Source organism: Pseudopipra pipra, chromosome 14 (assembly GCF_036250125.1).
Source record: "Pseudopipra pipra isolate bDixPip1 chromosome 14, bDixPip1.hap1, whole genome shotgun sequence".
Lineage (NCBI taxonomy): Eukaryota > Metazoa > Chordata > Aves > Passeriformes > Pipridae > Pseudopipra > Pseudopipra pipra.
Window position 1 is genome coordinate 2,135,228 of NC_087562.1, and position 25,600 is coordinate 2,160,827.

The following is a 25,600-nucleotide window of genomic DNA, read 5'->3' on the forward strand; positions in this document are numbered from 1 at the left end:
GGGTTTGTTTCCTCCATTAGACATGGAAAGGAGTGGAGTGGGAGTCCCTGGCTCCCTTCCCCTGTATCAGATCATGCTCTGTGCTAGATCAGCCAATGTTAGAGCTGGAACTCTTGTCTCAAGTCCCTGCACCATAAGTTACCATCCGGCGATACCTCGCTGAGTGCTGAAGCCACACGTCCTTGTTTGGTCATGGGCTTGGGTGGACAGAAGGACTCCCATTACAGAAAGGTCTAGCAGGTCAATCTAGTTTGCTGATGAGCGACATCAAAGAAGTACCATCAACACCAAAGTGATTCCCGTGGAAGCTCAGAGAAAGGTTTGAAAAACACTTTGCCTCGTGAGAGGATAATTGTAAATGTTTGCATGTAACAGCCCAGAATGCCTAAAGTTATAGGTGCTTGCTTGTCTGTGCCTATGGGAGGAAGAGCATTTGCTGTATCCATGTATTTTCCTGAGTGGATGAGAGCATTCATGCCAACAGGGAATTCAGCCTCGTGGGAGTAAGGCCGAAGGGTGTCTGCCTGTCTGGCCGTCAGAGTGCTGGAGCCTTACTCAGAAACTGGGACCTGACAGCTACGCTCTGCTGCACGAAACCCAGCAGTGTTAATGGTGTTGCCAAATTTAACTTCCAGCCATCTCCCAAGCTGTTTCTCATTAGCTGTCCCAGCTGTGTCACTGCTGCTGACGGGAACTGGCCTCCACAACCTGCTCTGTAAACACACTTTCCAGAGCTCAGCTTGGACAATGGTTGTGGCTCTGCTGCTGTGAGTCCCCTGGGTTGGATCTGGGTCCATCCCTAGGAAAGGATTACGAAACAGAAGGCTCATATCATCACTGTTTGTTTATGGTGGTTTCAGGAAATGTGGGAGCAGCGTTACAGAGAGGATCTTTCCATTGAAGCCTGTGGATTCTCTGTAGAGAACCTGTCTGCTCTGCACTGCAGTAGCACTGATCTTAGTCCAGAAACAATTCGGGTATTTTTGGCTGCACTTTGGAGGAATTCATTCAGTCTAATGGCATTTCAAAGAGGAAAAACAAAAGTATCCAGGAGCCTGAGGTTTGAGAATTTGGCTGTTGCACACTGGGTGGAATTCTGAATGGAAAAAGTGTGGATTTCTGCTATGCAGAGCTAGTTGTCCAGACCTATTGCGCTACCTCGTGTCAATTAAATACTACAAATAAAAACTACAGGATGTCTGCCACTAAATGCTCGTATTCAGTTGCCTTTCATAGGTTCAAGATTGCCTGTAACCCAAGACAGAAATAAATATGTATGGTGAATTGCTTTGAATTAATTTCCATTAGCAGTATTAGCTACCAGTATTGCAAGGGCTTTAGATAATTTTAATAATATGATAAAAAAGCTGTGCTCTCATAAGTCAGAAGGTTGGAAGGCAATTGCAGAATGAAAGCTTAGGGTAAGTGCAGGAGATGAGCAGGCAGCTGAACCTGCTGGTGTAGAGCACAGCTGAAGGAGGCTGTAGTGTTTTGTTGAGTCCATAATTGTAAAAGGGGCGAAAATCTTGAAGCAGAAGAATCAGCTTGAATGCTCTTCTGTCTCCTGGATCCCATCTGTAATGCACCCAAGCCTGTGCTGGAGAGGTGTTGCACACATGTAAGTGGAACTTGCTAACATTCATCAGCTAACCAGGGTGTGCCAGCTCCCTGGCTCCAGCATCTGAGGGCACTGGGCTCTTCCCAAACCCCTCCATCCCTACCTGTGCTCTGCACGGAGGGGGTGAACCCTGCTGTGGGAAGCCCAGCAGGGACAGTGCCGCCTGCTGTTGCCTGCTGGGCTTTGGTCAGCACAGCTGCCTGGGGAAGAAGGGAGCTCAGGCTGTGAATCTCTCCACCACAACATCGTCAAATCCCATTTCACTTGGTGCTGGGCTGTTGGACGCTTTGCCTTTTTGTTTGGCTGGTGGAAATCCTGAGAGTGAGTGGGGCATTGGGAGCTTTATGTTGTTGTTGTCACTCGGGAAAGATTTGCTTACTAGTGATTGTTAATTTACTTATTTTAATTAAATCCAAATGGTGGTTTTAGACGCTGAGACTGCCTGACCTTGTGTTTTGTGAAAGCCCATTGATGCAAATGATCTGTGTTTATGAAAAGCTGAAAAGTGTGGCAAGTATGGTAAATTTTGCAAGGAGCCCGTCTGGGAGGAGATGCTCTTGTCCTTCCTGCCAGGTTGTCTGCATTGGGATCAGAGTGTTGAATCACAGCAATGTGCAAGGAGCAGCAATATTCTCCTCTGTTCTCCATATGGAGATGGCCACTGTGGGTCCCATGGGGAGGATGAGTGCAGCACTGCTGTTAGCCAGATCATGTTTGCATGAAGTGCTGGGGGAAGGACCTAATGCAAAACCCCTGACCAGACTTGTGTCCCCTTCCAGAGATGCCCTGGATGCTGCCAGCGTGCTCTATAATCGAGTTGATGAGGGCGTTCACCGACTGGTGATGTTGTCAAACAAGCGCATCCAGGAACTGGAGCTGGTGATGGAGTTTGAGAAAGTGGAAGAGTGTTTTAAGGAGGTAAGGCCTGCCTGTCAGTTCCAGTGGCTGCCCGCTGCTGCCCTGCAACACTGTGTCCCACAGCAGGAACTGGGGACCTCCCTTGTGTGGAGGTGTACAGTGGTGCCTGGAGATGCTTAAAAAGAACAACTGAACATAAGAATTTGGGATAGAGTTTTCAGACATGCTGAGAACGAACCCACTGTTTTGCCTGTTATCTCCTGATGCCAGGTAAAAGTCTCCTGGCTTATCTCTAGGTGCGGACCAGTCAAACCCCATAAGCATCTGTGAGGTGGCTCATAAGTAAGCACCACATACTGGTGGGTGTCTTTTTTTGACCCTCCCAGCAAGACTGTTGGTGAGCCATTCTTCATGCTTCACCTTGAGAAGCAGCAGAGCGATGACAAGCTGATGCTCAGCCTGTGTGTCCCCTCTGGGCCATATGTCCTGCAGGGTTTGCTGAATGAGCGTGCCCCACACTAGCTGCCCATCCCTGCAGTGCACTCTGTTGTTTAGATTCCTGTTCTGTGCTTGGGTCCCTGATACCTGATAAGCCCAGGCACACTCCTTCCCCTCTGGGTGCAGCCGCAGGCAGATTGGTTTGCCTTTGGGTGCAGCCCTGTGTACAGTCTCCAGGCAGGAAACAGCCTCTTGTCCTTAGCCCAGGAGCCGTACTCAACCCCCCCTGCACTGCTGTGAGACCTTCGACTTCCCTTCATATGGTGCTTGTTGAAGCTCTTTACAGCCATGGCATAACTGAAGCAAACAGGCACTGGCTTTCAGAAAGACCTTTGAAACCATGTAGGTAGAGAACCTTAAAAAGTCATAGAGTAGCCCAGGTCTGAGTGTCCTACAAGAGCTAATCAGTCTTTCAGTGTTGCAGATCCTTAAGCCTGAAATCAACCATGAGATTATGGAGTCACACCATTTCCTGTGCTGCAGCTCATCAACATTGAGAAGGTTCATGTGTCCTTAAAAATCAGTATTAGGACCCATTTCACCATTGCTCTTCTGGGATTCTGGGCTCCTCTCCTCTGGAGGGAACTGGATTTGCAAAGGAGCCTGTAGCCTACCTGTTGTTTTCACAGGCTGAGGTGGATCCAGGAGTTTTAATGACTTCCCATTTGGAGGTAGACACTCGGGCGCCATGCAGTGTGTGCTCAGGACAAGAAGTGTGATGCAAGAACCTGGTAGAGACTCTCTTGGAAACATATAGGTTCCTAAATACCAGGCAGAAATGTAAAAAAGGCACAAAGGCAGGCTCTGCAACCTGTCCCTGCTTTAAGTTGAACTTCTTTTTTTTATTCAGTTGAGTAACACTGTTCCCAGCTTACGTTTCTTGCAGATCACTAATGATGGCAGCAGCTGCTCCCACTTTTAAGCCTACCTAGGAGCTCTAGGCAGCAGCAGTGTGTCTCTCTGCAGTGCTGAGAACCCACCCCAGTGGGCTTGTTCTGTGGGTGCAAGACTAGGAGTTTGTCCTGGGCTGTGCAGTTGAGTTGGGGTATGGATTTAGATGATACAGGAGAACAGGATGCTTGGGCGTTAGGAAACACTTAGTGGGCGTTAGGAAACACTTAGTCTGTCCCTTCCCCCAGGTGCAGCTATGCCTGGAGCATTGCAGACAAGTTTACCAGCCTGTTTTTAAAACCCACTGATGATGGAGATGCTGTGTTATCCTGCCTGGCCTCCTGGGACTGCTTTGCTTTTAGGAGGGTCTCGTTAGTCAGTCCTCTACCCCTGTTTGAGGATATAGGCTGATACGTGCAGCAGTGGCCACCCTCCATTGAGGAACCTGCAGTTGCTGCTGGGATTTGTGGAGAGCTGCCTTCAAAAAACCAGTATCTGAGAGCCCCAGAGAACTGTGGAACACTGCAGATGGGGAGAATCCATCAGTATCCCCACAGTGACGTAGTTCATGTGCTGCCAGTCAGAAAAAGGAAGTGATGTAGGAAATCTGGCAGCAGGGAGATTTGATCCCAGTTGGGGGTAACAATAATAGGAATGTCGGGCCAGTCTGCAGGTTCAGAGCTCACATTAGACCATGGCTCACCCGAAACAGAGCCCAAGCAGCTGCTTGCCCTGTTTATGCCTGAGGCTAGTGAGCAACAGCAGAGCTTTGCAATTACTCTGTAACCTGAAGTGGAAAAACTCCTAGCAGGAGGCTCAGACTGAAAGGCTTGGATGGGGGGGGCAGTCTACACACACATTCTTTCCAGTAATGAGATGACCAGTGTTATGAGAGCAGTTCCTTGCTCTTTCCACATAAAGGCCTACACTGGTAAGTAGCACAGGGTGACTAATGGGGCTTATCCCTTTTCTCCTAGGTCAGCAGTTGGATTGAGAATGTTGGCAGAAAAGGGCTAAAGGAAACTGTCAACCTGGATGATTCTTTGGAGATGCTGCTTCAAGCGCAAAAGCAGTTCAAGGAGTTTGATCTTGTTGCCAGTGTAAGTGTTGTCTGATTGGAAAAATATATTCTCCAGTGTCTGAGTTGGTAACATGTGTGTCTTGTACGTGCTCAGCCAAACCCACGATGCTAAGAGGGCTCATCACCAAGGTGTGTGTCATTTCTTCACACTGCTCAGCATCCTTGCTCTCCTCTTGGAGGAAAAGCCACCAGCTCAGCACCTTAGTAGATGGCATTTGGCAGTCTTGGGGAAAATAACTAGTGGGATGGAAGATGGATTTTTTGGTTACTCCTTTGATGTGCTTGTAACACAGCCTTTTTTGATCCTAATTGACCCGTGACCCTTGCTGTGTAGGCCTTTACAAGCTGCTCTGTGACTGGTGTAACTCATAAGAGATCAGGGCTCCAGAATTCTACTGTAAACAAAGACACCCCTGCTCATGTGATTTGAACCCTAAAACCCCATCTAATTAGCCCTAGTTGTTAATGACCTTGAAGACTACCTGCTGTCCATGTCTGGTCTCAGTCCTCACATGCAATCCGATTTCGTTTTCAGGAATATTGCAAAAGGGGACAGGAAGCATTAAAGAAGATGGATCGATGGGAAGACTTTTCCTCTGTGGATGTGCATTCTTACAGGGTAAAGCTGCAGACCTACAGAGATCAGCTGGAGGAGTTCTGCACTGAGCTGGATGAAACCAGGCACCGAATCTGTGAAACGGTCAGGCTGTACGAATTCTTTGACAAGGTAAGACAAGGCATCTGCTGCACAGAGGAGGGTGTAAAAAGCCTGCTTGGACTCAGTCCAGAGCTGGGTTTTGTATGAAGGGTGTGAAATGGAGTGTTTGCTCCAATAGGGAGCTGGATCTATAACCTGCAAAAGTTCCCTCACGCTCATGTGTCAGCAGTGATTTTTTTCAAGTCAGTGTGTGGAAGAAGGCGAGGGGGTGTATTTCAGAAAATGTCCACATCTGTTAAACACAGAGGTTTGCTGCTGTCTGAGCTGGAGCTTTTAAACCCCTTTCATGGCCCCAGTGGACAGAAGGATCATGGCAGTGATGACAAGGGCCAAAAGACTGGTTGGTCACGTCCAGTCTTGGCCACCATACCAGGGTGGGCTGCTTGCATTTGTTCATGCTGTATCCTTACACACAGGAAAATTCAGCCTGTTGGCCCACCAGGATTAGCACCCTGCTCTTCAGTCCTGAATACAGCCCAACTCCTCCCCTGTGGAGGCCTGCTTGAGGAGCTGGAGTACCAGAATGGGGTGCTGGGAAGTGTGGTTGAGGGAACAAGGGGACTGGATCATCCCAGGCATCTGGGAGGCAGGAGGAGAGAATGCGTGTGGTGACTGAGTGCCTGACTTCACCAGCTTGGTTTAATGCAAACCTTCAGCAGACCTGCAGTTGGGTTTGATGTTCTTTAATTTCTATAGTTGCAGATGAATAAGCAGTAGGATTTTCTAAGTGCATTTTAAAATACAGCTTTGGCAAGCACAGAAGGCCAGGGAGCCTGTGCTTCATTTATTCCACACTTGTACAAACATTGGGTATTGAAGTTCTCGAATTCCATAAAGAATAGACACTAAAAGTTAAGCTGTACCAGATGTAGGTGCCACTTAGTTGCTGTCTCTGAGCTGCCTTGGCAGCCAGAAGTGCTCAGGGGAGGGGGGAGGAAATTCAGCTAAACATGAAAACATGGAGAAGCATCCTGTGTCAGGCAGGAAAGTGGAGAAGGCAGCCTGGAACATTGCTGTCAGGGCATGTGAGAATTGAGTTTGTTTGGTGATGCTCTGCAGGTCTGCTCTGGCTCATCTCTGCAGTTTGCTGTGCAGGTGGGAGACCATCTTACTGTGAGAATGTGTAATTTTTCCCCCCCTAAATGGAAAGAAAAGTGCTTCCTGTGCCACAGGAGAATGGCAAGAACCTGTGCTCTGCCTCCTCACTGAACACAGGCATTCAGGGGCTGCTCTGGTCCCTGAACACACCTTGCCATCACAGGAGATCCTGGGAAGGATCCTGAGAAGGGTGGGGTTTATCCTGTTTCTTCTGAGAAGCTGAGACACACAAAGCAACAAGCCTTGCTTGGCATATTGGCAGTTCTGTGATCGAGCCAAACATTAGTCCTGTAAGAACCCACCCAGCCAAAGCTGGAAGTCTCTGGAGCACATATGTGGACTGTAGCACATGATCATAGAACCATAGAATGGTTTGGGCTGGAAGGGACCTTAAAGGAATCATCTGGTTCTAACTCCCCTGCCATAGGCAGGGATGCCACCCACTAGACCAGGTTGCTCAGGGCCTCATCCAACCTGGCCTTGAACTCTTCCAGGGATGGGGCAGCCACAGCTTCTCTGGGCAACCTGTGCCAGGGCCTCAGCACCCTCACAGGGAAGAATTTCTTCCTAATATCCAACCTAACCCTGTCCTCTGGCAGTTTGAAGTCATTCCCCTTCCCCTGTCACTCCGTGCCTTTGTCAGAAGTTCCGTTCCAACTCTCTTGTAGCCCCTTCAGGTGCTGGAAGGTGCTCTAAGGTCTCTCAGGAGCCTTCTCTTCTCCAGGCTGCTCCATGCACTGTTCAGGCATGGTATCTACATCAGGGTGGTAGCTCTTGGGCTGCCAGGGTAGTTGGACATACCTCAACAGCAGTGTGTTCCTCTACAGCTTCAAAGCCTTTCAAAAAGCCTGGGCCATTCCTAGGGGCACAAATGCTACACAGACCCCAGCAGTGGCCCATTTCTTTTCTGAGAGCATGACAACTTCTTTTTGATGGATAAAAACTGTGGGATGCAATGCTTGGCAGCAGCAGCATCCCTCTTGGTTGTGCCTTTCATGCTGCACTGCCCCAGTGAAAATGGAATGATGGTGGCATGGTGTGTTTGCACACTGCTTTGGTGTGGAGGAAGAGCACCTGGCTTAGGGAGGAAGGAGGATTTTGATCTCACTGGTTTCAGTAGAACTATAAACAATGCTGGTGGTATAAATATACCATGTGTGTCTTGTGAACCAGTGGCCAACCGAAACCAGGAGTGCAGGGGGATACATCCTGCAGCCTGTAGGACCAGGGCAGGAATTGCTGTGCAGTATGAAAGTTCTTTCAGTATGATTTTGATCTCCAGAACACTTTCTGCCTTCCCAAAGGAAAGTCAGTGGTGTGGTCTGGGAGGTGGGGGGTGTAAGCAGATTTTATCTAAACTGATTTCCCTCTCTCCTGATGCTGAGCTGCTTTGACCTTCCTGCAGTGATCTTGTCAGTGTGTGCCTAGCTCCCTTCTCTCTTCCCTAATATCTGAGGGGATATCAACAGCAGGAGTCTACAATAACCAATGTCCTCGATTTTCCTTCTTGTAAGGAGCCTGCAGTGTGCCAAACCCCAGGATTTGGGGAAGAAGCCCGAGGATGCGTAAGCAATGTACACTATGGTAATGAGCTGGCAAGCTCAGCTCTCCAAACATCTCAGCATGCACCAAGGGAGTGGAGCTCCCACCACAGGGATTGTGGCATTCATCCCTCACGTACCTCCCTGCCTCCTGGGAATGGGAGGCTCTGTTGTGCTGCTCCTTCTGCGTGTGGTGGGTGAGCGTTTTGTGGGACGCTGCCTGTGGCTGCAGGACAGACCATGGAACAGGACAACACAACCCCATATGGGCTGTCAAGACGCTCTACTGTGTTTTTTCACTGCTTGGCAGTTCCTGAAGGCCTGTCAGAGCTCCCTGCAAGGAGGCAGGCTGAGCTGGGCCAGACCACATGGAGCTTACACATGGGCTGGCAGGGTTCCCTCCCCGGAGCCATGGCTGGTGCCAAGCTGGATGTTTCCATTTGTCCTCGCTTCCTTTGCGGAGGAGCCCTTGGTGCCTGACAGGGGCTGGGTGATGGCTGGGCTGAGGCAGGAGGAGCGGAGAAGGAAGGTGCCTTCCCCACCTCTGACTGTGGGCTGGAGGATTGTTTTTCAGTACCACAAACTCAGTGTGGGCATATTCGGGGACCTGCCATCTTCCTGTGGCTTCAAGCCTGGTCTGGCTGCTGTCCCTTGTTTACTCAATTCCAAGACTGCACTGGGATCTGGCACCACACAGTGCTTTGGGGTAGAACTGGGAAGCTGAGCAAGCAAGGGTGTGTATGATGTACCAAAAGCACTGATTTGTGTTTTGTTCTGGGGTGCCTGCAAGGACAGTCCCCAGTACCCTTCTCTCCTGCTGTCTATCCTGGCTTCACAGTAACACTGCCATAGGTACACCATCAAGACCAGGAGCAGCCACAGCAGGTTTCCCTCTCCTTGATGTCTCATTAATCTTCATATTTTTTCCTTTCTCAAGCTTTCTTTGGGTGAAATTATTTCTCAGATCACTCCTGTATCCCACACTCTTGCCTTTACCATAAGCAAAGTGCAGGTTACCTGGACGGCAGGTTTGAAATGGCCCGTGTGAGAGCCGTGTGCCCTGTTGGGACTGCAGCACCCTACTTGAACTGTCCAGTGAGCCAGAGCACAGAGCATGGTCTCTGCCAGCCTTGGGATGACAACAAGTCCTGCAGAAGGTTGGGAGCAAAGGTGCACGATCCTTGCTGGCAGAAGTCACTCTGGAAGAAAGCACTGACCCAACCAGAAAGGGCAGCGTCCCATCACACTGGCTCAGCACCTGCATACCCTGTGGTGATGTGGTGCCCAGAGCTGAACTGCCTGTATCATTACAGGAGGGCCTGAGGCAGCTCCAGGGGCTTTTTCCTGCTTGTCAGGATGTTGTGCAAGATGGTGCTTCGTTGGTGCTCAGGGGACGTGTGGTCATTGCCCTGCCATAGCCTGGGAGCCTCTTGCAGCTTGAGCCCTTGATTTGTATTTGCTTTCTGAATGAAGCTGTTCAGAGTCCCACTGCTCAGGATTGGTGGAGTGAGGCTGGTTCAGAAGTGGTAGGGTGGCCCATGGTGGGATTTCTTTGGGTTCTGTTCCACAAGCCATTCCTTCAGTGGTGTTCTCTGTCTGACACCCTTGGATCTCTTCCCCCAAAGGACCCCTGACCATCAGCCTGTGCTGATTCTTGTTCCTTGGTCATCTTTGGCTTTTCTCTGCTGCACGAAGGGAGCTGTTGCTTCTGAGCTCTGCTTGGAGTGGGCAGACTGTTACCCGACCTCTCTCCCTTCTGTGTTTTCATCTCTCTGGGAGTGGGTTACCTGTGCTCACGTGTGGTTCTGCCCCCACAGCGGGTTCTCCTCTGCTCTCCTCCTCCTCTGGCTCTCCTCCTCAGTCACTTTGTTCTTTGTGGCTTAGAAAACAAAGCCCTTGGCAAGTGAAGGAGGTGCCTGCCCTTCCTGGGGGAGGGCCAGCTGGCCTGCATTTGATTATGGCAGTGCCTCCTCATCCCTCCCCATTGTCCTTGCTGCTGTAGGAATGCCAGCCTTTTTGCGCTCCATCCCGTGAACAAGTGCTGCTGCTCTGGGGCCCAAAGAGGGGCTGGGGCCCTTCTTCCCATCCCTCTCACCCCGCTGCAGGAGAGCCTCTCTGCACATCTCCATGCACCTTCCCTCCGAGCCGCATCCACCCCGTCCTGGCTCCGGCAGCAGACGGACACAGCAAACCCCCTTGTAAGTACCAAGTGTCTGGTGCCCCGGCTGACGTGTGAGCTGGATTGGGATTGTTTGGAAACAATGTAGAGAAGGCTTTTCACTGGGTTGCCTGTGCGTGTCTGTATGCATCCAGCATGAATCAGATTGCTTTGTGTGCGGCTTTCGTGCGCTCAGACAGAGCCCTGTGGGCTGTGGGCATCTTTGCACGGTCCCTCTGAAACCCAGGGTTGTGCTGTCTGTAGGACAGCAGTGCTGTCCCTCTTTCTCTTTATTAGAGGCTCTTGCACGATCATTTTGGTGGGCATAATTTACCTGCAGCTGGAAGTTGCTGTGGGGGCTGCAGGCGAGCGGGATGTACGTGCAGGGCAGGTGGTACCTCTCAGCCTGCCTGGACTTCTATCAGATGTTGTGGACAGCACAGGAGGGGGCTGCTCTCCTGAACTGCTCCAAGGTTTGCTGGGTTGCTGCCCCCCGAGTGATTGAGACCTGCTGGCACAGCGTTCCCAGCTACCAGAGCTGGATCTGATCTGAGCTGTGACAGCAGAAATCCAGAGCATGATAAATAAGCTGCCTTCCACAGATGTTCTTACCTCTCACTTCTCCCCAGAAGTTTCAGAACAGAGACCTGCTGATTACCTTGTTTTCTGCTGTTTCACTTCCAATGGTGTACCAGATATAATGTCACAGATGATAATTTTGAGGATAAAACCAAATCAAGTCCCCTCCAGATGATAAATCCTTTATGTTTCTTTTTGCTTAGCTTTGGGTTGTGAATGCTGGTCCTTGGGAAGCCAGAAAAGATCCTGGTGGCTGCAAACTAAAAGTGTGATTTTTCTATAGCAAGCTATTTGGCACAATTTGAGAGGTAATTTTACTGAAAGGGTGCTAGGATTCCCTGCTCTGGGGATGTGCTTGGGGAAGTGCAGAGTAGAACTTAGCACTAAAGTGGAAAAAGAGGCATTTGACATGTCTTTACTGTAGCATACTTGTTGTAAACAGAGACACAGGTCGCTGTGCCACAATGCTGGTCCCTCACCAGCAGTCCTGCACAGGTCAGAACATGGCTTTGCCCCCCAGCACCTCAGAGCAAATGAGGCTTTGCTGTGGTTTATAATGAAGTCTCTGGAAGAGGCTTAACACGTGCTATTCTCTCTCTACCTCTGTGTAGAGATGGGTTTTGCTTTTTTGGGGAAGGGCTGCACAACATTCCCAAATAACAGTTTTCATCTGGTTACTGGTACAAGTTCTTAGGATGATGAAGGGAGATCCAAGAGAGGAATATTTACGGTGCCTTCCTGATGCTGTAAAACTTTTTTAGGGGAAGCCACTGTTGTCTGGCTTCAGCATTGTCTGACAGCAGCTGTCTCATCTCCTTCTGTCCTCTCTCTCTCCTTCCTCAGTTATGCCTGTAAAGTCGTGCCCCTAGACAGACATCTAGTCTGATTTGCTCTCCCGTTTCAGAGGTGTCCTTTTTCATGCACAGCCTGAAGCAGTTGGGGGAATGAGCCCTGGGGGTGGAAAATGGATCCTCTGGCAGAGTTCATGCAAGGTTAATGCGTGAAATCTCTCCCTTCTCCTTCCTGCCATGTATTTGCTGGAGAAATCTTCTTGCAAGGTTAATAAGCTTCTCGTGTTTACTTTCCTATCAGAGTATATTCATGTATTAGAAAGTTTGTGCTCTGCCTTGGAGTTAGAGATAGCCCTCTTGCACAAACAAAAAGTCCTGAGCATTTACATCTGATCTGCTACAGCTCCCCTGTATTTTTCTGTCTTGCAAAATTAGTGATTTGGAAACCGTTCTGTCTTACAAATTCTCTAGTAATTCACTGCTAGCTCTACTGGTGCCCAGGCTATTTTCTCCTGTGTTTCTCCAATAACTGTGTTGCCAAATGGGCAGCACAGCAGTGCCCGTAGCTCTGGCAAGCTCTGTGGCAGGAGGTAAAAGCTAAATAGTAGTTGGCACCAGCACTCAGTGCTACTTTCTGGTTGCACAACACAGGTGTGAGACTCCTTTGTCTCTCAGTGTTACAGGGCAGCAGCAGTGAATTAATTAGGTTTTTTTCACATGCTAAATCCAAGCACAATTTGAAATCGAGAAGTTCTTGGTTTGAGAAGCTTTTGAGCGCCTGTCCGAGCACCTCAGAATCTCTTTAGTGCCATATGAGGTCTGTGTGGTCTGTCTGTGGCCTGTGCAGGGGGACAAAGCCTTGCTCTGTCTGTCTGGGGTCCTTCTCCCTCCTTCTGTGCTGGCTGAATCCTCCTCTTTGGTGGAGGTCACAGCAGGAAGCAGTCTGAGGGAGCCAGCCGGTGTGGAGCATCTTTTGGGATGTAGGGTGCTTGCTCCTCATGTGCCTTCCCCAATCCCAGGAGTGCCAGCATGTTCTGCCACTGGATGTGTGCAGGGGGCAGTGCTTGACATGGTGAAACCACCTTAGCCTTGATTGCCAGAGCACCTCTGTGTAAAAAGTCCTCAGTGTCTTTGGCTGCCATGAGCGTAAGCTGACAGTTTTCTGAAAGTCTGGCACTCCTGTCAGGTGGGTTCAGATCTCCTGCAGGATCACAACACTGGGAGCCAGTCAGTCAGTCATGGCAGGGAAACAGCATTTCCTCCCAGCAGGTTTAAGAATTTCCCTGCTCGAGTTGCAGCTAAGCTGTGAGGGGAGGGTGTAGTGCTTGAGGTGTGAGATCTGATGCCAGCAGAGATCTTCCCTCAGCTGGGCCCAGCCTTGTGTGCAGAATGTTGGGTTTGGTGCTTTTTTCCCCTCTGATCATGGGATAGAAGTGGCACAGGGTGAGAGATTTTCTGAATGTTTGTGTGCTGGCATCCGTTTGGATGCTGGGATCCTCCTGGAGACTGCAATTCCCTTTAGTCACGGGAGTTAAATAGATCTGTTCAGGCAATCTGGACATGAAGCTCCCCTCAGTGTACAGATGGGACTGAAGCTCACAATGGCTCCATCTGCATATCAAAGCCCTGGACATATGGACAGGGTTCTCCCAGGCACCCGCTGCCTCTGACCTGGCTCCTCTGGCAGCTCTGCGGGGCTTTTCACCTCTGAGTTCATCTTGGTGTGCTCCTAAACTGGGGAGCAGTTTCCAGTCTTGTCAGCTCCTCTGGAGAAGGGGGGGCCCAGCAGATGTGCTGGGTGTCTGGGTTCAGTTTCAGCTCCACATCCCCCAAGGCACCTACAGTGCAGTGCAGAGAGGTCCCAATGCATCTCGGAGTAGTTAAGCAGAGTTTGGCTCAGCTTGTCACAAGGGAAAGGATGTGAATTGAAGGCTACAGAGAAAGCATCTGCACTTCCCTATCCAGGCCCAAGGGCATTTTGGAGATTTTGCAATCCCCAGCTGAGCACAGAGAACCTCATTAAAAGGGAGCCAGTGCAGGGCAGAGGGGAGACACCCACCACAGTCCAGTCTGTCCTCGCTGGCCTGCGGAGTGCTATTACAGAGGGGTGTTTGTGCGGCGTGATGATGCGACTGTCGGGACAGATGCAAAAGCAAAGCATGCAAAAAACCTCTGGAGGTGACATTAGTCTCTGAACGGGGTAATTTGTTGCTGTTGTGCGAGTTGCCAGCTTGGGTGACTCACACATCTCACTGTGACTTGATCTCGCTGGTAAACATGAGGCTCCTGGCCCTCTCCAAAGGAGGGGATTTATCCCCTTCACTAAAAGAAGCCTGAAAATGTGCTGTCCTTTTCCTCCCCTAGGCAGCAGTTGTACATCCACAAACACACACGCTCACTCCTTCAGACCTTCTGCTTGCTCAGCTCAACACATGCAGCTTCTTTCAAGTCAGTCTTCACTTGGTTTCATGACTCTGCAGTGACTGGCGTAGCCAAAGGAAGGACCAGGCACCAGATTTGAGCTGTTGGGGGCAGCTGAAGAGGAGGACAGCAGTCTGCCAAAGCAGATTTCAGCATGCAGTTGGGTTTATAAATGATGAAGCACCAGAAAGGAGAGAGGATAATACCGAGGCAGTGAGACAGCATCTGCCCTTGTTCTGCGAGAAGGGGTTGTGAGCAGAATTTCCTTGTCAGAAAAGCTTTGCTATGGGTGCACAAAGCTGCTGAAAAATGGGCAGTGCCTCAAATGTGAGAAGGCTGGTTTGAAGCAAAGGCAAACATTAAAGTTTCTGATTTTACTGGGAGCAAACTTGGCCCCATGTCTTCTGGACTTGGAAGCTTTTAAATGTTGAGAAAATCCCTGTGGTGAGACAGAAAAACAGGGGGAGAAAAATCAGTACAGAGTCTACCCAAGGAGCAAAAAGGGAGCACTGAGGGAAAACTGCACATTGTTGGCAGTTGGGAGATTTTCTGCAACTGTGTAGCCAGGGAAGCTCTGAGGAGGACAAATCTGGCACTTGCTGCCCAGCTACCCAGGGAGTCATTTTATACATACACACACTTATAAATATCCACACATGTGTCATATATGTGTACATGTGTGTCTGTGCACAGAGATGTAGCGAGGCTGGCACAGGGTGCCCTGTGGAAGCTCTGAGTTGCACTGAAGGAGGGGTTACTGTCGCTGCTTGTGATTCAGCAGGTGAGTCACCCTGTCCCTGAGGGGCAGCCCTCGGTGTCACCTGGCAGGGCAGCAGTTAAAGAGGGGCGAGCGTCCTGCACGGCACCGGCACAACGAGCCACGTCTGCCCTACGGGTCCTCGTGCTGTCGTCAACAGAGCAGAAATCATGTGCAATCCTACTTTATCCAATTATCTTCTCCTGTAATTAGGCTCTCCTGGACTTGTCATGCCTGACTGCCCAGAGGGCAAATGAAGGGATTTTTGAGCTCTGTTCATGTTCGTCCTGAGTGCTGCTGCAAATGGATGTCCAAGCAAGTTGCTCTAATGAGCAGCCTTTGATGGTGCTTGGGCTGTGGCGTGCCCAGACTAACCCTGACAGGTGCTGCTTCCCTGACCCCTTGTTCTTCTCTCCTGCCCAGCTGTGGTTACTGCTTTTTCTCCTTTCTTATCCTTAAATCCAAGGAGTTTGTACTTTGTGCTGGTCTCTCATCCTCTGCCCTCCCGTGATGTTTGTACAACAGCTGGCACTTGGTAACTGGCAGAAATGCAAATACAGGAATTAAAGGTTGTTTCCCTTAGCAGCTAATTTTAGGCAAACTGATGATTTCAGTAGTCTGTCCTCCCTTGGAGAGAGGAGGGGAGGCCCTGTGAGCTACACAGCAACTCAGAAATGGTTTAGCTTTTCATTTCAAGAGCACACTTCCTTTCATCTTTAAAGCTGAGCTTTTACCAGCTACATCAGGACACAGTTCTGATTAGTTTGGTTTCTGCTGCTAATGAATCCCAGGCAGGGCTTCAAATGCAGTTTGGAAAAGTCGAGTACTACAGGGTGGGGAAGAGAGCAACAGCGAATCTCTGCATAGAGAGGGGGTTACTTCTAACTTGGTGGCTTTGCTGAAGTGCTTGTCCTCTGCAATTACATGGTTTCTTGTGTGTCCAACGTTTCTGCCTGCTCCTGGAGCCACAGACCTTGCTTAGAAGTGAGATGTGGAAAAAGCATCACAATGTCTAGGAGGGATGGCTGTTTTCTCCATAGCTCCTGTGTGTCAGGTAGCAGCTTGCTTTGCATTTTGCTCGAATTTGGGATCAGTTGGGATGTTTTCTCTCCCTGTGTTTTGCACTGTGAAAGAAAGGGAATCTGGCCTGTGCCTAGTCGGGGTGTTCTCTGCACACTTCAGTAGTTCTCATGTGAAGCGTGACCCCTTCCCCCTCTGCCTTGTCTCTGGTTACCAGGGATCCCCAATCTGGTATTTAGATTTGCAGTATTTGCTTCTGAATAGCTGAGATGATGCACTGAAGCAGTGTCCCTGCCTCAAGTCTGGCTGTAGGGCCTGAAAATGTACAGCACAGATCTGGGCACAGCCAGGGTATGGACCCCCTCTGGACAGATGGGAAGGTACAATGAGATCTGTTTTTAACCAATTAATAGACTTGCCAAGGGGACATCTGGAGATCCTGAAGTCTTGCTCTTTCCCTGCTTCTTTCTTTAGGGGTGCTGTTAGAATCAGTGGGTGGGAGCCTGAGGAAAGCCCAAAGCAATCCAAATGAGTGGTGAGCCAACCACTTTCTGCTGTAACTACTTGGTCTCTGAGTTAGCAGAGAAACAGGCTTGTCACTGTTTGCCAGCTGACAGTTCTTACAACAGTAAGGTTTTAGCCTGGGTAATTTTGCTTTCAGTATATTTCGATGTAAAAAGGATTTTTTAACTGTGGGCTTTCTGAACTGTCAGCATACAAGGCAGTCTCCACCACAGGTCCCTGATAACTGTGTGTGTGCAGCAGCCTGTGGCAGGGGACACATCAGTGTTGTGAGCAGGAGTCACTTCTCAAAACAACCTAAAGCAGGGAAGTGCTTGGTTTAGTTCAAAACAGGACCTGGGATGCTTTGACCTCTTTTGGCTGCAACAGTTTTGCCTCCTTTGCTGCAAACCAACCTCATTTTGCTCTTCAAGCTCACAGCTGAAGTTAAGGGCACTGAGAGTGAACAGAGTGGTGGTAAGAGGAGGTGTGATTAAATGGGGAGCTGTGTGGTTGTTTCTTGCCACAAAGACCAGTGACCAGTTGTGTCTCAGTGACCAACAGCAGAGTGGAGCACAGCCTGCCTGCAGGAGCTGCACACAGACTGGATCAAGGCTCGTTGGATTGTGTTGGTTTCTTTCTTGCTATCCTTGGCAGTGGTCCCTGCTGTTGTGCTGCTTTCTCTGCTCTGAGTTGTAGAAAGCAAGGGAGATGGGGGGCTTGCAGTCCCAGGACATTGCTGAGAAGGGTGGAGGACTTGGTCTGCCTTGTTGCTGTGCTTCAGTCATCATACCCCAGCAGGATTATTGCTCCCATCAGGATCAGTCTTGACTTTTCATCACCCCTGTCTCAGCTCCCCTGTGCAGTCACTTCAGATTCAGGAAGAAACTTTCTCACAGCAGAGTTAGTCACCCTCCTGAAATTGCCCCTTCTGGCATGTCTGAGATGCACAGTGTCTGTCCCCTGTTTTGACTACCCAGAAGGTGTCTTAGAGATCACTGAACCATGAGTAGGAAAGGAATCTGGTGGGTTTGTAATAAGTTTGAGTTGGGAAGACGTAATATCTGAGTGGTGGCTCAGGTGAGGATCCAGGACCCCTGGAAGGCTTTCTGTGCACTGCTGGCAACATGCCCTGAGCCAGGGCTGAGCAGCTTCTCTTGGCCGATATTTGCAGATGGCACTGCAGTGATGCCAAATCCAACAGACTCCAGGAGCTTCTGTCCTTGATGTGCTGCAAGCCTTGTCCATGGTGAAATGATCAGGGACCAGCACAAGGTGATGGGCTTGAGGGTTGCACCATGCTCCAGTGAAGTCCCTGCCTCTTCCTTACAGCATGGCACGTCCCCAAGAGCCCCTGCCTCTCCTGGGCAGCCTGGCAGGACCAGCCTGTTGCAGGATGGGTCAGCCCTGCGTATGCAGGAAGCACGTTTGTCTTTAATCCTTTAATTGAGAGTTTCAGTAACGACTTTCCTATAAAGATCAAAAGCCAAGGTACAGGTTCCTTCCTGCCTGGTTCCAGACATGGTTGGGAAGATTTCAGCTTCACTGTGCATGGATCAAGAGAGAGGCGGGTCAGGGCTCTGTTGCTTTGCAAGGCAGGGCGATGGCAGGAGAGGGGGTTGCTGCTCTTTCCAATGTCTCTGTGCTGTGACTGTGTGGGGCTGAGAAGCCTTTTCCCTGAGCAGCTGCTGGTGTTTCTGAAGGAGCTCCGTGTGAGTAATGGGTCTGGCTGCACGCACGCCGTGCAGCTGCAGCTCAAAAGAGCAATGTGGATGGCTCTGGGAACTCCAGTGGAATCTGCCCCTGGAGTGACTCTGCTCGGTCTGCAGGCTACAGGCTGTGCTGGCATTTAGCTCTTGTACAAACAGCAACTACGAGGAGGCTCTCATAGCCATCCTTATCCAGGGACTGGGCAGCATGTGAATGAAATACCTTCTGCCCTACCTCCCTCTGTCTCCAACAGAGTGAGCCTGGTTCCTGCTCTGTTTGACAACCATGCGCCTGATAGGGATGCATTGTCTGCTTGCATAAAGCTTGGGTGGATTTTCTTGGTGTCTTGAGTGAGACACTCAGAGTGCTTTAGCTCTCTGAGTAAAGATTATCACAGTAAGACTGCTCAGGAAGCGGAAAATGTAAAAGCTGGTCACTTTGTTCCTGGCACTAAAACATGTGTTGTTTTTCTGCAGGTACACAAGGCCTTGACAGGTCAAGTGCCCTAGTGTGGGCAGTTGGTGGAAGATGTCAGGCAGCCCTATCCTGGGTGTTTTCCTTGCCTTGTGCATCTGATCTTAACAAATAACTCTGTGTGTTCACTGATGAATAGTAAAGTTCCCTGACCAGGCCTGTGGCAACTGGTCACATCTTACTCTATCATTAAACCTTGTCATCACCCCTGCTTTATGGAGAGATGGCTGATGAGCCTGTCAGATGTTTGCTTGTCTTCTGATTTTGATCAATGACAGACAGGACTTGGTGCTCGATGCTTCATTAGCCCCTCTCCTGCCATGGTTAAGGCACTCACTCTTCCTGTCTGTCTGTCCCATTGGACCATGTTTTATCACACTCCTCTTGGTTGACTGATGTGGCAGAGCTGTTTCAGCAAGGCACTGTTTTATGCACCACTGCTGGAGTTAAGCCCCACGAAGCTGCTTCCAGCATTCCTGGAATATTAGAAATAAACTGCTGAGCTCAGTATTCAACTAACCAGCACAAGCATGTAGTGCAGTGGCAAGCAGAGCCAGGCAGGTAGGCAGGGCACAGCTCACCACGTGGGTGCCAGCAGGCATAGAAAATGCTCAAGCTGCACAGTCTCACTCTCCTTGCTGCAAGGATGGGTCAGAGCACTTGGGGTGATCCACAGCCCCCAAATCTGGTGCAGCTCCAGGCTTCTGTGCTGTCAGCTCCAGGGAAATAGGGTGGGGAGCAGCAGTCCCATTCCCTGCAGCTTACTGGTGCCCCCTTGACCTTGTCCTGCATGGCAGTGGTAAGAGTGGCTGGGCAAAGGGGGAGGGAGAGCTCCAGGTTTCATACTGAGCAGAGTCACACCGAGGTGTGAATTCCTACAGTCTTAGCAGCAGCTTCCCCTGGGCCCCCCTGCCCAGAGAGGACAAACGTGCCCAGCAGTGTGGGTGCCAGCGCCACTGGGACCTGGTGGGGAGGTGGGGCCGTGGCAGAGCAGCCAGCACAGCTGAAGCCCTTTGCATAAGGGGCTGTTTGTTTTGCTGAATTGTTAAGCCCCATTGACAATAGCAGCCCCCCCCTCACACTGGAACTGTGATGGCCACACACTGATCCTTTCTCTTGTCTTCAGGCACTGGAATTAGGGTTATTCTTCACTGAGTCCCTCTGACCGGCTGCTGCTTTTTGTTCTCACTCTGCAGGCGTACGAGTGGGCCTTGGAAGGGATGCGACACCTTGCCTGTGTCAGCATGGAGGACTGCAGCTCCCCCGAGCACTGTGCAGATGTGATCAAGTGCCTGGAGAGTTACAAGGGGCAGCACCCCGACATCAGCACTGCCCGCTTCCAGGAGATGAAGGACTTGGCCTGTGAGCTGAAGAGTGACAAGGGGCTCAAGCAGTGGAAATTTGCATGGTCTAAATGTCAGGAGACCAAGCTGGTTTTTGAAAAGAAACTCGAAGCAGCCTTGAGAACAAGGAAGTCTCTGCTGTCAGACCGCAGCCCAGCTGCCGGGGAGCAGCCCCAGGCTGGCAGTGAGGCTGGCAGTCTGTTCCACTGGAGGCACTCCGAGGGAGCCACCTCCAGGTCCCCCTGGGACAGGACTTACAGTGCATCCCACTGTTACAGCAAGTCCAACTGCTCTCTGGAGTGGACTAAGGAGAAAGTTCCCTCGCCCTCCCTGAGCTGCCCCGGTGATGTTGGTGCTGGGGAAGAAGTTGCCAGCCAAACTGCCCTCAGCCCTGGCCCTCACTCAAGCAGAGGTTTTTTTGCCAGCGGGGCCTGTAAGTCTCCAAAGCTGCCTGAAGAACAGCCAAACCTCGAGAGCATATTAGAAACCTCGGAGGTGAAGCCACCCTCTGCATCCACGCCAGTCCCTGGGAAGCTGCCTCCCAGGAGGGTGCTCCGGAAGGCCCAAAGCTTTGACTTCCCTTGCGGGGAGAGCCTGTGGTCGAGCTGCCAGAGGAGCGAGCCGGTCAGGTACGGCAACACCGGCGTCTTCATCAAGGGGCTGGAGGTGAGCAGCACCGAGCTGGTGGACAGGACGTTCGCGCTGCGGCAGCCGGCGGCTCACAGCTGGGCTGCAGACTGCCTGCTCGAGGGGCACAGGGGCTGCCTCTCCGCCTCGGAAGCCAAGAGCTGGGGCAGGTAAGCGGCTGGGACGTTTGGTGCTCTCTCAGGGTGGTGAAAAGGCAGCCAGCAGAGATGTGGGGAGCTCTGTAGAGCTGGTTACTTGAGCACTGGGTACGGGGTGGGTGGCTAGAGGTGGGTGGCTAGAGCTGTGTCTCTATGGTTCCTGCACACGTGTGTGGTGCTGAGCAAGCACACAGGGATGTCCCCACATAGCCTGACACCTTTCTCGATGGGGAGGCAGAGAAATGGGATCTGTTACTCTTCCCTCACAGTGTGATTCCTCTCAGAGGGGAAGGAGCAGTTCCCAGGCAGGAGACCCAGGAGGGAGAGTCTCTCAACCTTGCTGGCGTTGGAGGATGAGGGGTTGCAGAAACACTATTGAGGGACCTAACAAAGCAGGGGTACAGGTGCAGTGGGGGAGCAGAAACATAGTGCATTGTCCCACATACTTTTGGGCAGTGCTGGACTGAGACTGGCAGGGAGGCATTTCCAGCACCTTGTAACAGTAGCTGCACAGGTAAGAGAGTCTTTGTGTTTGTTCTTTGGGGTTGAAATTTCTGGATGTCCAACAGCTGACTTTTGTGCTCTTCTTTTCCTTCTCTGTCCTTGATGGTCTCAAATTTGTTGTCATACTTCAATGTGCTTAAGCTGTGGAGAGGCCAGGGATGTGAGCTGTTCTTGATAGGGGGTCTCCAGGCAGGTCTTTCAGCTGCTGTCATTGGAAAAGATTAAAATAAAACTAAAAATTAATGGCAGAGATGAGAGATGAGTGCTGGATGCAAGGGGACCACTGTTACTGCTCTGAGTGAGATGGCTGGGACAGTGAAATCTTCTGGAAGGGGGCTCCAATATCCTAGGGATATCCAGGGAAGCTTATGGCAGGGAATGAGCAGCAGCAGCCTCCCCATCCGGTGGGTGCTGAGGCAGTCCTGCTGTGCTGTCCTCTGAACAACCAGAGGAGTTGGCTTGGGGGAAAGCTGAGAGGCAGGGGAGGCAGGGACACGTTGGAGGAGTTATGTTTGGTGCTACACTGCCTCTCAGTGGCAACCTCGAGTACCTAAGAGGCATCATTAGATGCGTGGAGCAGCCCATGCTAGGAACTGCTGTTTGCTGATGAGGTGTTACACGGTTTGTTTCCTGCTCTTGCTTTTATGAGGACAAGGGATGTCTGCCCTGCTGAGCTTGGATCAGGATCACAGGCAGCCTGAGGCTCACTCTCCCTGAATGGGAAAACTGACAGGGTTTCTTAGAATCACAGAATATCCCAAGTTGGAAGGGACCCACAGGGATAATTGAGTCAAACTCCTGACTCTGCACTGAACAACTCCAAGAATCCCCCCATGTGCCTGAGAGTGTTGTCCGAGTGCTTCTTGAACTCTGTCAGGCTTAGTGCCGTGAATGCTTCCCTGGGGAGCCTGTTCCACTGCCCGACCACCCTCTGGGTGAAGAACCTTTTCCTAATATCCAGCCTAAACCTCTCCTGACACAGCTTCCTGCCGTTCCCTTGGGTCCCGTCAGTGCTCAGGGTCAGAGCTATCACAGATAGTTGTTAATATGAGCTTGGACTGTGCTAAGGGGTCATCTCATCTCCGTGCTGGGTCTCTGTAGAGGTAGTGCAGTGCTCTGCAGGCACTCTGGCTGCCGTGGCCCTGCAGCAGCCTGGGTCCCTCCAAGGCTGTGTGTGTGCTGTTGCAGCAAACTGCGGCACATCATCGACGAGATGGTGACCACGGAGCGGGAATACGTGAGGTCGCTCCGCTACATCATCGACAGCTACTTCCCAGAGATGGAGCGCCTCGACCTCCCCCAGGACCTGCGCGGGAAGCGCAGCGTCATCTTTGGCAACCTGGAGAAACTCTATGACTTCCACAGCCAATACTTCCTGCGGGAGCTGGAGAGCTGCTGTAACCACCCCCTGCGGGTCAGCCACTGCTTCCTGCGACACGTAAGGCATCATCAGCACCTTCCCCCCGGGGTCGGGTTCCCCCAGGCACGTGCTTGGCTCCAGAGCCCAGCAGTGCCCGTATATTTGGTATGTTAGTGGGCTGTGGCCCTTTTTGGGAGGGGGAGGACTGCCTTGTGCTGGGTTGGTTTGTCCCCTTCCAGCTCAAATGCTAGGTTGGACTGGGATGGCTGTGTGAGGCTGAGCCCAGGTGGCAGCAGATGTTCTTTGACTTTCTTGTTGCTCTTTGCTACTAAGAGGCACTTCCAGGGAAGCAAAATGTCTGCTCTGTGAAGCCCACGTGCTTCTGCAGGGGCATCCCATACCCATCTTCTGTCTGTGGTGTAAGGGGGGAATGACTTCAGTGACCAGAGAGGTACAGACCTGCTGCTCTGGGTGAAAAGGGCTGCTGGACAGAAGCGTAGGGCACAGGTCTTAAGGTCAGCTGCCCCATGCATGTTTGCTGCTACCAGGGATGAATGATACCAGGTTACTATTGGGTATGGAAGGGGCAAGGGATGACAGGAGAGTGGATTAAAGAGTCCTGCCTACTGTAGGAGTAGGAAGACAAGTACATTCCCTGGCTCTTAATGAGCTTGGAGCAAAGTCATTCCCAATATCATAGGAGGCTCTGGTGCAGCCTGGGAGAGGCAGAAGTAGTCCTACAATAACCTGCCAGGGGCATGGCTGTCACTGTGTCCTGGGTGTGTGGGTCTCACCCGGGGATGGATCTCTTCTGCAGAAGGACCAGTTTGGAATGTATGCATTGTATAGTAAGAACAAGCCGAAGTCAGACTCGCTGCTGGCCAGCCATGGGAATACCTTCTTCAAGGTAAGTTCCTCTGCCTGCATCATGATTGCTCAGGGTGGTTGGGTCCTAAACCAATCTGTTTAAACAAACTCAGCTTTCCTCCCTGAGGTGGGCTCAGTGCTCCCTCTGCTTCCCTGGCATGTCTGCACAGGAGTATGGGGGGAACAGGGCAGAAGGGCAGTGAGGGCTTTGGAAAGGAGCAAACAGCAGTGTTGGTCCTGTGGCCTTGCATTTCCCCGAGAGCACTCGTTTTCTCCGAGTACCCCAGTCAGGAGAGCTGTGGGTGTCAGTGCCTGCCTGGAGGCACAGGGAAGCTGCTGCCTTCACTCTGCTGCATTTCTCAGTTGAAGCAGGTGCAGCTGGGGGATAAGATGGACTTGGCCTCCTACCTGCTGAAACCCATCCAGCGGATGAGCAAATACGCCCTGCTCCTGAAGGACCTGATCAAGGAGTGCAGCGAGGCTCAGGAGCAGGAGCTGGGCTATCTCCGTGCAGCTGAGGAGATGGTGAAGTTTCAGCTCCGGCATGGAAATGACCTGCTGGCCATGGATGCCATCCGTGACTGTGACGTACGTTCCGGTGTCCTCCCCTGCCCAGGGGGGCAGAGCCACACTTCTTCCCCTTCTCTAGGCTTGGGGTCTTTGGATTGTATGGTGAGCCTCCCCTCAGATTCCCACAGTGCTCAGGGTGCTGTGTGCCAGTACAGCCTAGCAGGACACTGAGGCGTGGGGCAGGGGAACAGTGGGGCTTGGAGGTCTCCTTGATCTGTCAGGACAGACGGCTGGGGTGCTGTTACCTGAGTGGGGTGAACTGCTTGTCATAAACACACTGCCAGGTGCTCACCAGTGATGGGAGGCAGCCTGGCAGCCCTTGCACATGCTGTCCTGCAAGCTGCTTTGGGCCTTTCATCTCTTCTGAGCTGGTGAAAAGAGGGTCAGGCAGTTTGCAAGAAGGAATTCAAGCTGATGCTGATGCCAGGGGTAGGGCAAAATTGTCTAGGTGGGACTTGAAGGAGAGTCATGCAAAGTGCAGAAACCCCAGGGTTCAGGGTGGAGGACGATCAGTCTGGGGCAGGAGGAACTGAGGAACTGGCCTTCTGACCCAGATGTGCTCCTGGCTGTTGATGGGATTCATTTCCTCCCCAAGGGAAAGCTCTGGCTGCTGCCTGCAGTTGCCACCCCTGAGGTTTGTCACAGATCTGCACAGGGTGACAGAAGAGGGTCATCTGTGGGTTATGCCTGGCAGAAAGGTGCAGCTCTCCCCTGAGCTTGGAGCCAGTTGTTTCAGCCTGATGTGGTTCTAGCAATGCCTTGCAGCCCTACCTCTTCAAGAGTCCTAAGATACCAGGTAGCTGCCACTTCTTTACCACCTGGGCCACAGCCGTATGGGACCCTGTTCTCCAAGTCAAGGTGTAGGGCTGCCTGGATCATCCTGCTGGAGTCTCACTAGGATGTCCTCTGTGTCCAGGTAAACCTGAAGGAGCAGGGGCAGCTGGTGCGTCAGGACGAGTTCACCATCTGGCTGGGCCGTAGGAAGTGCCAGCGACACGTCTTCCTCTTTGAGGATCTGATCCTCTTCAGCAAGCCCAAGAAGATCCAGGGTGGCTTTGATGTGTATATCTACAAGTGCTCCTTCAAGGTAAGGGCAGCTCTGCCACACCCTCTCGTGTGGGAGGTGTCCATGACTGGTTTCCCCATGGACTTGCCTCTGAAATGGGAAGCAGGAGCACCTTCAGCAGAGGAGCTGCTCCCACCACTTCTAAGCCTTCTCCAAGCCATGCCGTGAATCTAGAAGAGAATACTTCACACATTAATGCCTAGGCCCTCTCTGTGCTGTGAGATGCGGGGCCAGCATTTTCTGAGGGCCAGGGAGTGTGAGGGAAAGGCAGTGTGTGTGTGGCAGGGAAGTGGTGCTAACTCTGGATGAAGCACTGGGAATTGCCTGAGCTATGTGTGCTCAGCTGTGTCCAGGTCATATCTGTTCCTGACAGGACTCAGGCTCTTTCCCG

The 25,600-nt window shown here is 51.4% G+C and overlaps 1 protein-coding gene across 10 annotated transcripts in view; it reads left to right on the forward strand.

Annotated features, from left to right (window-relative positions):
- Nucleotides 1-25,600, forward strand: part of PLEKHG4 (pleckstrin homology and RhoGEF domain containing G4) — a 90,062-nt gene that overhangs the window by 58,615 nt on the left and 5,847 nt on the right. For 8 of the 10 annotated variants that reach the window (XM_064670737.1, XM_064670741.1, XM_064670743.1 and 5 more), the window contains 8 exons: nucleotides 2,398-2,536; nucleotides 4,843-4,965; nucleotides 5,482-5,673; nucleotides 19,911-20,854; nucleotides 22,535-22,784; nucleotides 23,524-23,613; nucleotides 23,937-24,245; nucleotides 25,060-25,230. In XM_064670737.1, the coding sequence (XP_064526807.1) occupies nucleotides 2,398-2,536; nucleotides 4,843-4,965; nucleotides 5,482-5,673; nucleotides 19,911-20,854; nucleotides 22,535-22,784; nucleotides 23,524-23,613; nucleotides 23,937-24,245; nucleotides 25,060-25,230 (2,218 nt within the window). The remainder of the gene's footprint in view (nucleotides 1-2,397; nucleotides 2,537-4,842; nucleotides 4,966-5,481; nucleotides 5,674-19,910; nucleotides 20,855-22,534; nucleotides 22,785-23,523; nucleotides 23,614-23,936; nucleotides 24,246-25,059; nucleotides 25,231-25,600) is intronic. The other 2 variants (XM_064670740.1, XM_064670742.1) reach the window with 1 other exon arrangement.